The sequence below is a fragment of the Mobula birostris genome, chromosome 22 (assembly GCF_030028105.1).
Source record: "Mobula birostris isolate sMobBir1 chromosome 22, sMobBir1.hap1, whole genome shotgun sequence".
NCBI lineage: Eukaryota > Metazoa > Chordata > Chondrichthyes > Myliobatiformes > Myliobatidae > Mobula > Mobula birostris.
This window is the reverse complement of record NC_092391.1, coordinates 49,519,056-49,535,877: the sequence shown is the minus strand read 5'-3', so window position 1 is coordinate 49,535,877 and position 16,822 is coordinate 49,519,056. Positions and strand designations below refer to the sequence as shown.

The following is a 16,822-nucleotide window of genomic DNA, read 5'->3' as shown; positions in this document are numbered from 1 at the left end:
GGAGCGATCCCTGTGGAATGCAGAGAGATGGGGGGAGGGAAAGATGTGCTTAGTGGTGGGATCCCGTTGGAGGTGGCGGCCTCTCTCTGCATTCCACAGGGATTGCTCCCTACACAACTCCCTTGTCCATTCGTCCCCCCCATCCCTCCCCACTGATCTCCCCCCTGGCACTTACCCGTGTAAGCGGAACAAGTGCTACACATGCCCTTACACTTCCTCCCTTTCCACCATTCAGGGCCCCAAACAGTCCTTCCAGGTGAGGCAACACTTCACCTGTGAGTCGACTGGGGTGATATACTGCGTCCGGTGCTCCCGATGTGGCCTTTTATATATTGGCGAGACCCGACGCAGACTGGGAGACCGCTTTGCTGAACATCTACGCTCTGTCCGCCAGAGAAAGCAGGATCTCCCAGTGGCCATACATTTTAATTCCACATCCCATTCCCATTCTGACATGTCTATCCACGGCCTCCTCTACTGTAAAGATGAAGCCACACTCAGGTTGGAGGAACAACACCTTATATTCCGTCTGGGTAGCCTCCAACCTGATGGCATGAACATCGACTTCTCTAACTTCTGCTAGGCCCCACCCCACCCCTCGTACCCCATCTGTTACTTATCTTTATACACACATTCTTTCTCTCACTCTCCTTTTTCTCCCTCTGTCCCTCTGAATATACCTCTTGCCCATCCTCTGGGTCTCCCCCCCCCCCTTGTCTTTCTTCCCAGACCTCCTGTCCCATGATCCTCTTGTATCCCCTTTTGTCAATCACCTGTCCAGCTCTTGGCTCCATCCCTCCCCCTCCTGTCTTCTCCTATCATTTTGGATCTCCCCCTCCCCCTCCAACTTTCAAATCCCTTACTCATTCTTCCTTCAGTTAGTCCTGACGAAGGGTCTCGGCCTGAAACGTCGACTGCACCTCTTCCTACAGATGCTGCCTGACCTGCTGCGTTCACCAGCAACTTTGATGTGTGTTGCTTGAATTTCCAGCATCTGCAGAATTCCTGTTGTTTACGTTAAAATTACTATGAGGTCATGATGTAAAGACACATTAATGACAGTCGCACACACAAGATCACAATCATGTAATGAGAGTCCTGGTGCCCACCTCCCCACGCCCCCCAGTGATGCTTCAGCTTGATGCGTACAGTTCAACAAACCCACATAGAATATCAGTAAAAACGCAATGATCATTGCATATATATAGTCCAGAACCCCCAGCACATTGCTATCTGTCATCTGGCCCCCGATACCCATTAGGCGACACCATAGCTTTGAAACCCTGTCCTTGCCCCAATGCCCAACTCCCAACTCCCACTAGGCAAATCCGTGACTTTGAGGCCTAGTCCTTGCATATATAAGTGCATATCAATTAGTAAAAACACAACCCGACAAATATATGTCTGCATATATATAGTCCAGACCACTCGGTCCATTTTAAATCGTCAATCACCACAACTGCGCTACGCCACCCCCAGTAAATGCGATGGCTTGAATGCCTCTCCTGCGGCTGAAAAACAAGCGACCCCACAGCTTGAGGCCCGAGTCCATGGAGTGCCGCTAAAAAATTTGCAGTCAACCACAACAGAACTTGTTTTCTGCTGACCAAAGCCCCGGAGGGCAGCTCCGACTCCATTCTGGATGGCGTACCGCACCGACCCTGGAGAAGCGCAATGGCTTTGTCTCCTCACTTCACGTGCGACAAGCAACACCATGGCTTCATGCCTAATCCTGGCCATGACCGAGGACTAGGCCCCTTCCATCTGCCCCTGCTCACATCCAGTAAATTATTGAATTGAACTTGCGGCGTACCAGATTAACAATGAACTCTTCATTGGATCCTTCGATTTCAGATACTCTGATCCACCTTTGCTCCTTTTCTCTCTCCTCATGATTTACCTGGTTCCTTCTACACTTCTCCCCTAGTTTCTTTTCCCACACTCCTTGCCTCCACTCCCACAATTCGCAATTGCTATACTCAGTGCCCTGACAGAACACTACCTTCATTCCCCTGTCTACCTGTGTCACCGCTTTCAATAACTTAGGTGTTCCTAGATCCCTCTGTTCCATTACACTCTTTAGGTAGAAGTTTCTTCAGGACAAATTTTCATGCAAAGGGTGGTGAGTATGTGCAACGAGCTTCCAGAATACGTGGTTGAGGCAGCAACAATAGTATCATTTAAGAAGCATTTGGATAGATACTTGGAGGGAAATGGACCGAAATCAGGAAACTGCAACTTGCTGGGTGGACAACATTGTTGGCATGAACTCTAACCTGAAGGGCCTGTATCCCTGCCATATGCTCTCTAAGCTCTACTACTGACCATTCTGATTATCATCTTAAATAATCGATTAATTTTTCAACAAATTTGAAAATGGAATTAGTGTTAGGAAGATCTTTGTTCCTCATGTTCTTCTTCCTGGTTTTATGCATAAGGAATCAATGATAGAAAGGAAACAACATTGCAAGAAATGATAAATATGCATGCAATATTGTGTTTGGAATATTTGGCGTAAGCTAATTTATACAGGGTGCTAAATTTAAAAAAAAACAGCTAGCTCAAAGAGACAATGCAATGTAAAGTGTGAAAGTAAAATCCTTAAGGCTAATGTCAACAGCAAGGATGGCTGAGAAACTGGCACGGTAACAAAGTATTTAAAAGAGGATAAGTCATAGGCGGGGATTCACTTTTTATAAACTATCGTTCGGTTCATTTTGCTGCTAAATATATGGATAAATTTCAGGTTGAAATAGTTATACAGCACAGAAACAGGCCCTTTAGTCCAACTCATCCATGCCTGACCAAGATGCCTACCAAAGCTAGTCCCATTTGGTTCATATCCCTCTTAACCTTTCCAATTTATGTATCTGTCAAAATGTCTTCTCAAACTTGTAATTGTACCTCTTTTCATTTCCTCTAGCAATTAATTCTTTGAATGTCCATCGGGTTCCCTTTAAATCTTCCCCTCTCACGGTAACTTTAGATTTCTCTACACTGGGGAAAAGACGTTATTTATCGTATCCATGCCTTTCATGATTTTATAAACTGATAAGGTTAATCCTTGGCCTCATTCACTCTAGGGAAAACATATCAGTCTTTCCTTAGAATGGAACCCTCCAGCCCCAGCCCCTTGTTAATGTTTTCTGCACTTTCTCTACTTAATCACATCCTTCCGAAAGAGTGGTAATCAGAACTGCACACAGTGTATCTGTAGCGTGATGTTGCAACTCCTGAACACAATGCCCTGACCCATGAAGGCAAATGCGTCAAATTTCTTCTTCACCACCATGACTACCTATCTCGCCATTTTCAGCAAACTACACAGCTTTGTTGTTCGGTGTGTATATTCTGCCATGGTTAAACATCCCAACATGCAATATTTCACTCAATAAAAACTTTGTTTTTATTGGAGCTAATGAATTTTATTTAATGCATTTTAAGGAGAAAAGCATTAAAGCATAGAACATGGAACAATACAGTACAGGAACAGACTCTTTGGCCTACAATGTTGTGCCAAGCTAAATAAATTAGTAATAAAATGTCCAACTAAACTAATCCCTTTTGCCTACACAATGTCTATATCCTTTCATTTTCCTCACATTCATGTGCCTACTTAAATGTCTCCTTATGTTTCTGCCTCTACATCGCCCCAGGCAGCTGAAAGATATTCATCAGTACACTGTACCAGCCCCTACATGTAATGTTACTGACTCTGAGCTATGGTTTTGACAGAGCTTTCAGTAGATGTTATTACTTCAGTTTCTTGTTTTGGATTGCATCAACAGCTAATGGGAAAGGGTGTGGATATTCTTGTTGCTTACATAGGAAAAACTGTATAAATCATCTAGAAGTCAGCCTATTAGTGTTTAAAACTGATCTTGTGAGTGAGACTATGGCTTTGAAAATAATTACTTAGAATAAAATAGAAAGATACGAAGTCTAGATTCAAGTGAATGCTTGACGATTGATATAATTATAGAACCAGGTAGATATGAAATTCTTCAGATAAAAATGAATTGAAATGTTTTTCCCGGTATAGTCTAAATTGAGGATGATCAGTCATTTGGTTATTCTTGAATGTGGAGAAAGAATTTATTTTTTCAGGTTACTCTATGCTGAAACCTAATTATACTTTTACCACAGGATTCGATAGGCTAGTAGTTTTTCCAACAAGTGAAGAAGATTGAAGGGCAACTTCTCAAAGGTTTATTAAATCATGCCGGGCATAGTCAGTCTTTTTCACACTGTGGGCATGGATGAGTTGGCCAAAGGACCTGCCTCTATCTTGTATTACTCTATGAAAATTGCACCAATGAAAATATTTGAGAAATTTCACCCTCCCTGAAGCGCATTAATTAGATAAAAGTTATCATTTAAGGGGATGAAAAAATTAGGGAGAGATGGTATATTAGGGGGAGAAAGAGAAAATACTAACAATTAGTGTATTTATCAGATTATTAAAAGCCCCAAGAATAATCTGTCCAAAAGCCATAATTTGCAGTATTTTTGTAGATATTAGGATTGATAATATAGGTGCTAGTTGATATTTTAAAGTAAACAAATTGATGTATCTGTTCCAAGTAAAGAATGCCATTTGACTTTGGTAGCAATGGGTAAAAGTCAATATTTTACAAAAGTATCCTTTACGAAACCTCACTGTTACAAAAGACCTACATTAGTTCCCTGTTTCCGTTACGAAAAAAGACAGCGCGCGAAAAAAATCAGTGTGCGCCCCGAGCAGCCGCTCTCCCCTGGATTCGGAACGGAGCTCTCGCTGGCATTGCTTAAACACATGCCTGTGAGCAGCTGTTTGCAAGTTGAGTTCTAAGGTAGCAGAAAAGCCTAAAAGAGCTCGTAAGGGTGTTACACTTAGCGTAAAACTAGACATAATTAAGCGTTTCGATCGTGGTGAACGAAGTAAGGACAAAGTGAGTTTGGCTTGTGGAAGTTGATGTAGATGATGTTGAAGAGGTCTTGGCATCCCATGACCAAGAACCGATAAATGAAGAGCTGATGCAGTTGGAAGAGGAAAGGATAACAATTGAAACCGAACGCAGTAGCGAACGGACCGAAAGTGACATCGAGGCAGGCAGACGTAGAAGAAGATGACCTGCCTGCCCTAATGGAAACAGATGACAATGAGATGACACCCCAGTGTCCCACCACCCCAACCCCCAGGCCACGGACAGATACCGATTCACAGAGAGTGCAGCGGTAGCTGGGAGGCATACAGCACAACTTTAAGAAAAAAGCTGAAATAAACATGCTAATTAATTAGGTGCCACCCGGCACGTAAATGTCAGCCCAGATCGCGGCACCTAATTAATTAGCATGTTTATTTCAGCTTTTTTCTTAAAGATGTGCTGGGTGCCTCCCAGCCACCGCTGTACCCCTGCATGCTTCGCGGATCGGTATCGTGTCACTGCCCAGAGGGTGGGGACCACTGCACCACCCCAACCTTCGACGATTCAGCCTAACACACCATCATCAGTGTGCTTGGCAAGCTGTCTTCCCGATGCCGGTAAGTGATACTACACTGTACATACATTATTTCTACTTTCTATAGGCTGTGTGTGTATTTTTATGTGTTATTTGGTATAATTTGGCAGCTTCATAAGGTTACTGGAGAGAATGTTTCTGCTTGCGTGAGATTTTCTGCCGAGAGCGCTTGCGCCGTGTTTTTGTCGATGGCGCGTGTGTGAGATTTTTGCTACAGTGGACAGTGCAGTCAATGATTGTAGAGAAGTATTTCTGCTCTATATAGGCTGTGTATATATCATATCATTCCTGCTTTTACTATATGTTACTGTTATTTTAGATTTTATGTGTTACTTGGCATGATTTGGTAGGTTATTTTTGTGTCTGCGAATGCTCACAAATTTTTCCCGTATAAATAAATGGTAATTGCTTCTTCGCTTTACGACATTCCGGCTTACGAATCATTTCATAGGAACGCTCTACCTTTGGATGGTGGGGAAAACCTGTAGTAGCAAAGTACTAAGAAGAAGGTACTTGGATAGCTGAAAGATCTGAAAGTCAATTAGTTACTTGGCCCAAATAGACAACAGCCCAGGGTTCTGAAAGAGGTGGCTGAAGAGATTATGGAGGCATTAGAAAATGCCACCCTACTCTTCAATAAGGGAGAGAGGCAGAAGAAAGGAAATTATAGCCAGTTAGTCTGACCTCAGTGGCAAGGAAGATGTTGGACTCGATTGTTTAAAGGTAAGTTCTCAGGGTACAAAATATGCTTTCCTTAAGGGATAATTTTGCTCGACAAATTTGTTGGAATTATTTGAGGAAATAGCAGGCAGGATAGACAAAGGAAAATTGGTGGATGTTGTATACTTGGATTTTCAGAAGGCCTTTGACAAGGTGCCTGAATATGAGGCTGTTTAACAAAATAAGAGCCCATGGTACTACAGGAAAGTTCCCGGCATGGATAGAGTGGGAATAAAGGGACCCTTTTCTGACTGGCTGCTGGTGACTAGCGGTGATCCACAGGAGTCGGTGTTGGGACCACTTTATTTTTACAGTATATGTTATTTTGATGATGGAATTCATGGCTTTGAGGCCAAGTTTGCAGATGATATGAAGAGAGATGGAGGAGCAGGTAGTGTTGAGAAAGCAGAGAGGCTGCAGAAGAACTTGGACGGATTAGGAGAACGGAGGAAGAAATAGCAGATGGAATACTGTGTCGGGAAGTGTATGGTTATGCACTTTGGTAGAAGGAATAAAAGCGTAACTATTTTCTAAAAGGACAGACAATTTAAATATCTGCTGTGCAAAAGAACTTAGGAGTCCGTGTGCAGGATTCCCTAAAAGGTTAATTTGCAGGTTAAATCTGTGGTGAGGAAGATCAATGCAATGTTAGCATTCATTTCAAGAGTACTAGAATATCTTTACGTGGAGTATTGTGAGCAGTTTTGGACCCCTTATTTAAGAAAGGATATGCTGACTTTGAAGAGGGTTCAGAGGAGGTTCACAAGAATGATTCCAGGAATTAAGTGGTTATGATATAGGCAATAGGTGCAGGAGTAGGTCATTTGGCCCTTCAAGCCAGCACCGCCATTTACTGTGATCATGGCTGATCATCCACAATCAGTATCCAGTTCCTGCCTTATCCCCATAACCTTTGATTCCACTATCTTTAAGAGCTCTATCCATCTCTTTCTTGAAAGCATCCAGAGATTTGGCCTCCACTGCCTTCTGGAGCAGAGCATTCCACATACCCACCACTCTCTGGGTGAAAAAGTTTTTCCTCAGCTCCATTCGAAATGGCCTACCCCTTATTCTTAAACTGTGGCCTCTGGTTCTGGACTCACCCATCAGCGGGAACATGCTTCCTGCCTCCAGCGTGTCCAATCCCTTAATAATCTTGCATGTTTCAATCAGCTCCCCTCTCATCCTTCTAAATTCCAGTGTATACAAGCCCAATCACTCCAACCTTTCAACATATGACAGTCCCGCCATGCCGGGAATTAACCTTGTGAACCTACGCTGCACTCCCTCAATAGTAAGAATGTCCTTCCTCAAATTTGGAGACCAAATCTGCACACAATACTCCAGGTGTGGTCTCACCAGGGCCCTGTACAGCTGCAGAAGGACCTCTTTGCTCCTATACTCAATTCCCCTTGTTATGAAGGCCAGCATGCCATTAGCTTTTTTCACTGCCTGCTGTACCTGCATGCTTGCTTTCAGTGACAAGAACACCTAGATCTCATTGTACATCCCCTTTTCCTAACTTGACTCAATTTAGATAATAATCTGCCTTCCTGTTCTTACCACCAAAGTGGACAACCTCACATTTATCCACATTAAACTGCATCTGTCATGCATCCGCCCACTCACCCAGCCTGTCCAAGTCACCCTGCATTCTCATAACACCCTCCTCACATTTCACACTGCCACCCAGCTTTGTGTCATCTGCAAATTTGCTAGTGTTACTTTTAATCCCTTCATCTAAATCATTAATGTATATTGTAAACAGCTGTGGTCCCAGCACTGAATCCTGAAGTACCCCACTGGTCACCACCAGCCATTCCGAAAGAGACCCGTTAATCGCTACTCTTTGTTTCCTGTCAGCCAGCCAATTTTCAATCCATACTCCAGATATGTAACACTGTATGATAGCACTTTCTATAGTTTCTGTTTCTTAGCAGGACTAGAATTCAAGGCTTCACCACCTTGAGACTCATAAAGATTGCAATGTACGTATTTATCCATGATTAATGGGGCTAAATTAAAATTAAAAAAACACAAACTGGGAATGTCCATCGGATATCGCTGGTGGCAGTGAATTGGCAAGGCTAGTCAGGTCTTGTGCCTCAAGTTAGGGTGCCACTTAATTCCGCACCCAAGAATCTTGAACATCCCTTGACGATTTCTATTTCCCTTAATGCCCCTTGAGGACACGTAACCACCCCCTTGTTGGGAATCACTGGTATAGGTTAAAACACTCTGATCTTCAATTCTGTGGTCTGACAACTACCTTTGTTCAGTGTGGTTTGAATATAAGATGATAAGACATGGGAACAGAGTTAGGCCACACAGCCCATCGTATCTGCCCTGCCATTCCATCATGGTTGATTTATTATGAGACCATAAGGCCATAAGATACAGGAAGTAGGCCATTTGGCCGATTGAGTCTGCTCCACCATTCAATGATGGGCTGATCCTATTTTTCCAGTCATCCCCACTCCTCTGCCTTCTCCCCATACCCTTTGATGCCCTGGCTAATCAAGAACAGCATTTGATTGCTCTGTGCTTGTACTCACTGGAATTAAGAAGAATTGGGGGGGGGGGGGGGGCGGGGATCTCATTGAAACCTATTGAATATTGAAAGACTTAGACAGAGTTGATGTGGAGAGGATCTTTCCTGTAGTGGGTGAGTCTAAGACCAGAGGGCACTGCCTCAGAATACAGGAACGTCCATTTAAAATGGAGATAAAGATTTATTTCTTTAGCCGTAGGGTGGAGAGTCTGTGGAACTGGTTGCCACAAGTGGCTGTGGAGGCTAGGTCATTGAGTGTTGGTCATTGAGATGGAGGTTGATAGGTTCTTGATTAGTCAGGGCACGGAAGGTTTGGGGGGAGAAGGTAGGAGAATGGGGTTGAGAGGGAAAATGGATTAGCCGTAATGAAATGGCAGAACAGACTTTAATGGGCTGAATGGTGTGATTCTGCTCCTATTTTTTACAGTCTTATGGAAGTTCTTTTGTATAAGTTTATTCATACATTTTTAAAAAGAGACTGTTATAAGTTGCTTCCTTGAAACTTTGAAGTAAACTTCTTGGATTATTGTGCCTATCCATCATATCTCTTGTTATTAAAATCTTTTATTCAATTTCTGTTCTAGAAAAGCCTCCAATTTATCAAAATGACTTGATCAAATTTGATGTAGATTAATAGTTTAATTTACTATATATATGGCAAAATGTTAGTAGTTACTTTGATAATTCTGACGGCTAATGGCTTGAGTTAACTGCTGCTTTTAAGCTTTTACATGCATTAGTTGAACCAAGGAAACAAAATTGAAAGTAAATTTATTGTCTGGGGTACATCAAACTACTCAATAAGTATAAACACTACTCTAGTTGTATTTGTAGCACTTGTAACTGAGGAAACGAGTAATTAAATACATATTTATCTATCACTTTAATTTTAAGGAAGGGGACGTGTACTGCATTGATGCTCGATATTATGGAAACGTCAGCCGCTTTGTCAACCATCTCTGTGAACCAAATCTCATTCCGGTACGAGTGTTTATGTCACACCAGGATCTTCGTTTCCCAAGGATTGCATTCTTCAGCAGTAGAGACATAAAATGTGGCGAGGAACTAGGGTAAATATTTAACATTTTGAGATTTCCTTCCAATATCCAAAACAAGATAATTTTCAGATATGGTATCCTGTGACGTGTTCTAGGTACCCAATGTAAAAATGGGCCAAACAAGTGCCCAAATAGGAGTACATGATTTGGAAATGCATATTTGATGAATTGTCTTCAGTCCTTTATAAAATAACAATTTAGGTTTATAAAGAACCTTAAATGGAGCAGAATGTCCCAAAGTGGTTCACATCTAACAATTTATTATAAATATTGATCTATATTTTTACTAAATATTAATCAGCAAAGAAGATAGTGCTTTTGCCTGACCAGCACTTTTCTTGATTGTCTCCAATTCGGCCTCCTGAGATGTTTGGCAAACAGATGGTGAGAAGATCCACTAACTGGGAGTTTGAATTATGACAAGGGACTGCAAAAACTTGGGCTTAGCTGTAAAGATATTTAACAGAGAATGTAGTTATTTAATGAATAATTAATGATATGTTAGAAGTAAATTAAGAAAACTAGAGTGGCAACGTGTTATTGCCCATGTTACACTGAAAACGTTAAAGGTAACACTGGAGCTACTCAGAATGCCAGATTTGGGTTCAGTTAGCATGATAGTGTGTCAATTTCATTTGAATTAGTCCAAAGATGTCTATGGACTAATTTTCGTTAACAACAAAATTGTATGCTTAGTATTTGTGATCCATACAAATCCATGTAAATTTTAAAACTTTTTAATTTTCTGTCTGGAATTATGAATAATATTTGTGTGTCAAGGCTGTAAGTCAACTCTCTAATTGATTTCTCCACTAACTTGGATTAAGGTGCGGAAGAAATTAATGTGGATCTCAGCCAAACTTCTGCCAAAGTTTGATCTGATCTCGGCCTTAATATACTTTCTTATCTAGCTTTATAGCCCTTATACCCTCATGGCGAAATGCTCTTTTAAATATGTCCATTGTTTTCAGCTCTGCAACTCTCCAAAATAGATTCACAATCCTTTAAGACAGGGGTCCCCAACCTTTTTTGCGTCACAGACCGGCTGACATCCCCGGTGTTCAAGTGGGGTTAAACTCACCTCAACATGTCTTTTACAGTTAGGGTTGCCAACTTTCTCACTTCCAAATAGGGACAAAAGTAGCAGTCAAATCCCGGGACACTTGTGTTTACCCCAGGAAAGACTACCATGACCATGAAGCCTTGCGCAGGCACCTGTGTGCGCATGCGTGATGTGCGCATGCGTGTACCGCCGTTTTTTTTCCCACAAATCGGTTCTGCCTTAATCTTCCCGACTATACTGCAAATACATCATTTCTACTTTATATAGGCTGTGTATTTATCATATCATTCCTGCCTTTACTATATGTTAGTGTTATTTTAGGTTTTATGTGTTATTTGGAATGATCTGGTAGGTTATTTTTTGGGTCTGGGAACACTCAAAATTTTTTTCCATATAGATTTATATAAATTGCTTCTTTGCTTTATGCCATTTCGGCACAAACGGTTTCATAGGAACGCTCTACCTTAGCAGGAGAAATACGGGACACTGGCGGTTCCGTATGGGACAAACCAATTTAGCCCAATATACGGGATGTCCTGGCAAATACGGGACAGTTGGCAACCCTATGTTCAAGTTCAACAGTGCGTGACAGGGAATGAGGAAAGGTGCAGCTGACTCGTATCGTTTCCTTGGTTGGGGACCACTGCTTTAAGAGAGAAAATTTCTCCTTATCACTGTCTTAAATTGACAATTCTAAATAATAAAACTATACTCCCTGGTTCCAGACTCGCTCTCATCTATCATGCTAAACTCTTCAGAATCGTGTGTGCATCTCTCGGAGCACCTCTCTTCTAAACTCCAATAAGCACAAGCCCAAATCACATGGTCATTCTCTTAATTCAAGCCTTCATCCTAGGAACCATTCCCATGCATGTTTTCTGAATTGCCTCCAATGCAATAAGGAGGTTGAATCAGCTATGATCTTATGAGTGACTGTATCGTTGTAGCAATACCTGCACTCTCGTTCTCATTAATCCATGTAATAAAGGCCAACATTACATTTGCCTTAATGACTTGAGTGATTCTATCATGACTTTGTATTGTGTAGGGTTCCACCAAGATGCATGCTGCAGACTCTGTTCCTTTAAATAACATCTTCTATTTAAATTTTACCTGCCAAAATGGATTACTTCACATACCTAGGAACTTTGCATAATACTCCAAATGCCCTTTTTGTTGCCCATTTATTTTAGCTATATAATTCCTTTTTGGTCTCTGTAAGTTCCTTTTTGTAACTTACTTTTCCATCAGTCATTATGTCAACGCACTCAGTCTCTTCCTCCATCTAAATTGTTGATGCCTGGTGCTAATCTGTATAGCACCCCACTAGTCGCAGCCTGTTGACCTGAAAATGATCTGTTAGACCTAACTTTATGTACAGTTAGTTAGCTAATCCTTAATCTATGCTATTATATCAGCCGCAATTCATGTGCAAACAGATTTTCTAAAGTATCTGATAAAATGTCTTTGGAAGTGCAAACACCCAGCATCTACAGGTTTCCTCTTTGTTCGTCCTCAAATAATCATTTATTAAACATTAGGTGCTTTGAATAAATGATATTATCTCCGCTGAATTGTACAATAACATTGTAAATGTCTTACTACTGTTTCCGTAAAAATCAATCGCAGCATTTTTCTAGCAACATGTGGTTGATGGGCTTTTTGCCTCCTGCTTTCTGCCTCTACTTCCTTGAATTGGGATACTAAATTTGTAGGAGTTACAAATTACAAACCCTTACAAGGAATCTTTCTTGAAACTCAATTGCTTGATTTCCCAGTGCCCTAAAAGTTTAATGTTACATAAATGTGCTCATCTCTCTATTCTTATAGGGTGAACCTGAATGCATGGGTAGCTGACTGCTCAATTATGTTCAGTTAATCCACTTCAAAAAGATCATCTTCATTGCAGAACAGTTGCTGTACTTTTTTAGTTCACTTTGCAGAAATTTCAATGTCACAGCCAATATGGTACCATTAAGGCTTATATATCAAGTGAATCTTGGCTGCTCAGATAAATCAAACGTTCCAGAAAACTATGGAACTAGCCTTGTACTACTTGTAGTTTCATCCACTTCAAAGTACTAGTAATAAAAGGACAACTATAATATAAAGTAGGGTTCAATTTATTTTCAAAGAAAGTTGAATTGCAAATTTGTGAGCACTGTTAACCTAGAAAATAATAATGAAAAGAGGTATCAAATTTGTATTCAGAGTACTTTTTTTTTAATGCAAGCTGTTTTAACATATGCTGTATTTACTTCGCAGTTTTGACTATGGTGACAGGTTTTGGGACATCAAGAGTAAATATTTTACATGTCAGTGTGGTTCAGAGAAGTGCAAGCATTCAGCTGCTGCCATTGCTCAGCGACAAGCCACAGTATCTCAGATGGAAGCACAACAAAACAGACTCCCAGACACCAGTTCAAGCACATCTGCCAATGTTTCTTGACATGCTAGTTACCTGGACCACATTGAGCGGTATTAAATGGAATGCCTCCACTTGTGTGAAAGACTTCTTGAAGCACCAGCTCAGCTGTACTGACAAATTCTTCCTACAAATTGTCTGTCTAGTTATTGATGATAGGACATTTAATAAATTGAACTTTTGTTATAGTGAGGGCCAACAGTTATGGTGCTGATAGTGTGATTTTACTCCAAAGTTAAAGTCACCACAAGATTGTATAAAGGAACAACCTGTTTTTAACATGAATTTAAGTAAAAATTTTTTACATGTAGTATTATCAGTAATAGTAAAAGTAGTAATAGTTTGTCTTTATGAATTTGCCATCTGCTGTTGATGCATGATGGTTGGACGTTAAAAACACCATTTTGCATAAGATTTTTAAAGGTTTCCTTAGTGCAGGTCAGGTTTTTTTGTGCAAGTACTTCAAGAACTTTACAGAAACATTACTGTTAGCATTCATTATAATTTTCACCGGTTTTAAGGGCATTTATGCTTGATCCATTAGTGTTCTGAATTTGTATGCAAATCTTGCTCAGATGTTATAAATAAAAGCAGTTCATAATGGATTTGTAAAGTGTGAAAATGCTTATTCTAAACTGATATGAATTTGTGCTTTAGAAAATACATAGACATAGTGAAAGCTATAATCGGATTTCCAATAAGCTGTCACACAGAGGTTTGAATACTGCCTGCAGTGGAGTTACTTTTATGTGTGTCACAGCAATGCAGCTAGTAGAGCCTCTACCTTGCAGGGCAAGAGACCCAAGTTCAATCCTTAACAGGGGCTGTCTGTATGGATTTTGCATATTCTGGATTCTTCCCATATTCCAAAGATGAGAGGTGGCTGGCTAATTAGCTGCTGTAAATTGACCTGTGGGTGGGTGTGTTGTAGAATCTGGTGAGAGTTGATGGGATGTGGGGAGAATAAAGTGCAATTAATGTCAGATTGATGGTTGGCATCGACTCAGTGGACCAAAGAACCTGTTCTCTCTGTGAACTTAATTTGAAGTTCAATTTGTGGCAGCTCAACATAAAAATTTCTTGAGATTGTATGAAGTCAGGCAAACAATTAATACAAAATGACCATCCCTGTTTGAAGTGTGCTTGGGGCTGCTTCCTTACTCGATAAATACAACATAAATGGTTGATGTAATCTATTTTAAATGGACATTATTGTTTTAATTGGATTCAATGGCTAGTATGCTGTTGCTGAACTCCATATATCTGAGATATAAAAGTGAGGGAGAAAGGTAAGGTTTCAAAAGGCAGCAGGACTGGTGGTACTTGAGTTTGCAAGAGCGAGAGGGAGCAAGGAGAGGCCTACACAAGCTATAGAAACAGGTAGGTACAGTGGAAGCAGACATTTTGAGGTGAAGTACTGTGGCTAAGATCAAAATGGAGAGTCTGAGACAAGAAGACAATGTGGCAACGTGGTAAGACAAGGTAAGGATTTTAATTTACATCAATAGAAGGATTGGTAATGGCAGTCAGTGGAATAGTGTGCTCCTCCAGTGAAAGAGATAAGAAAGATGTCAAGAGTCTCTGATCACCATATTTACAGTATGTTGTTTAGCTAAAACTCCTCTCGAACTACACGGATCGGGCTGGAGCTGCTGTTGACTCCCTGAGGAGTGTAGAGGAGGCAGCAAGTATTATTGATTCAAGATTTAGGAAGGAGGCCAGGTTAATAGGTGACCACCAGAAAAAACAGGTGTACTATTTTGGACACTGTTGGAGAGACGGTCTCTGAGGAAAGCAGTAACAGCCAGCTGTGGCTCCTTAGCCCCTTTGTACAGCAGGGAAGCACAAAGTGTAGACATGCATTAGTGATAGAGAACTCAATAGACTGTGTCCACATTCAAAACTCCAGGTGCCAGGGTCAAGGGTGTCTCTGGGTAGACACAAGGCCTTCTGAAAGGAGAGAGTGAGCAGCCAGAGATCATGAACCGTACTAGTACCAATGACATGAGTCAAAAAAGATATGCATAGGGAAGTTAGGGATTTTGATCGGAAGTTGAAAAGCAGGTCCTCCAGAATTGGAATCACGATTAGTGTGTGCCACATACTAGCAAGTACAGAAATAGAAAGATAGGACAGGTGATTGTGTGGCTAAAGGGCTTGGTGTAAATGGAGAAGGCTTCTGGTTTTTGGATCACTGTACCCTCTTATGTACAAGGGGTGATTAATAAGTTCATGGCCTAAGGTAGAGGGGAGTTAATTTTAGAAAACCTAGCACATTTATTTTTCGCAAACAACAGGAATTCTGCAGATGCTGGAAATTCAAGCAACACACATCAAAGTTGCTGGTGAACGCAGCAGGCCAAGCGGCATCTGTAGGAAGAGGTGCAGTGCTTCCTACACTCGACTGCACCTCTTCCTACAGATGCTGCTTGGCCTGCTGCGTTCACCAGCAACTTTGATGTGTGTTGCTCACATTTATTTTTCCTACATTTACACACTTAGTCCAGTGATCGTGGAGCATACGGATCCCTTCTTTGTAGAAGTCAGCATCTTGGACCTCCAGAAGTTGTTCACGGGAGGGATGATTGATAAGTTCATGGCCTAAGGTACAAGGAGATGAGTTACTAATTTCAAACTTTCTGCATTTTCACTTAAAAGTGTTGAACTGCATGTGCATGTAACGCGAGCTGTTTCACTCATCTCCTACACTAGGCCACAAACTTATCAATCACCCCTGCTGTGGACCACTTCTACAACGAAAGGATCCGTATGCTCCACGACCGCTGGACTAAGTGTGTACATGTAGGAGGGGACTATGTTGAAAAATAAATGTGCTAGATTTTCTAAAATTCACTCCTACCTTAGGCCATGAACTTATCAATCACTCCTCGTACAAAAAGGATGGGCTGCATCTGAACGGAGGGAAATTTGCTGGTGCCACTGGGGAGGATTTAAATTATTGAGGCGGTGGGGTAGGAGTCAGAGTGATAGTGCAGGTGGGGAAGGAGGCTTCTCATAATGGAAGAGAGAACAGGCAAATCCATTAGGAAGAGCAGACATGCACAGCATGAGAGAGCTGGTATGTTTAACTGCATTTACTTCTGTAGAATAATAGAGAAATCCAGCAATGAAAAGGGCCTTTACAGACTGCATTATCCATGCTGATTAAGAGGCCTATACACACTAATCTCATTTGCCTATATTAGATCTGTGTATCTCTACATTTTTCCTATCCAAGTACCTGTCTTTTATAATGTAATTTTATCTGCCTCCACCACTTTCAATGGGTGCTCATTCCAGATAATCTCCCCTTAAAAATAGCACTCAGATTTAAAGGGGAAATCTCTCCCTCCTCACCTTAAATCCATGTTCTGTAGTTCTATACTACCCTACCATGGGAAAAGATGTGATCTATCCTATCTGTGTTCCTCACAATTTTATAAACTAAGGTCACACCTTTATTCCAGTGAGAACCTGATCTATCCTTGTAACATCTAGGCAAC

At 41.2% G+C, this 16,822-nt stretch overlaps 1 protein-coding gene across 4 annotated transcripts in view; it reads left to right on the top strand.

The window, feature by feature from the left end:
- LOC140186422 (histone-lysine N-methyltransferase EHMT1-like) overlaps positions 1 to 13,914 on the top strand; it is a 201,738-nt gene extending 187,824 nt beyond the window's left edge. For all 4 annotated transcript variants that reach the window (XM_072240693.1, XM_072240691.1, XM_072240690.1 and 1 more), the window contains 2 exons: positions 9,668 to 9,843; positions 13,160 to 13,914. In XM_072240693.1, the coding sequence (XP_072096794.1) occupies positions 9,668 to 9,843; positions 13,160 to 13,343 (360 nt within the window). In that variant the 3' untranslated portion in view covers positions 13,344 to 13,914. The remainder of the gene's footprint in view (positions 1 to 9,667; positions 9,844 to 13,159) is intronic.
- Positions 13,915 to 16,822: the final 2,908 nt, after the last annotated feature.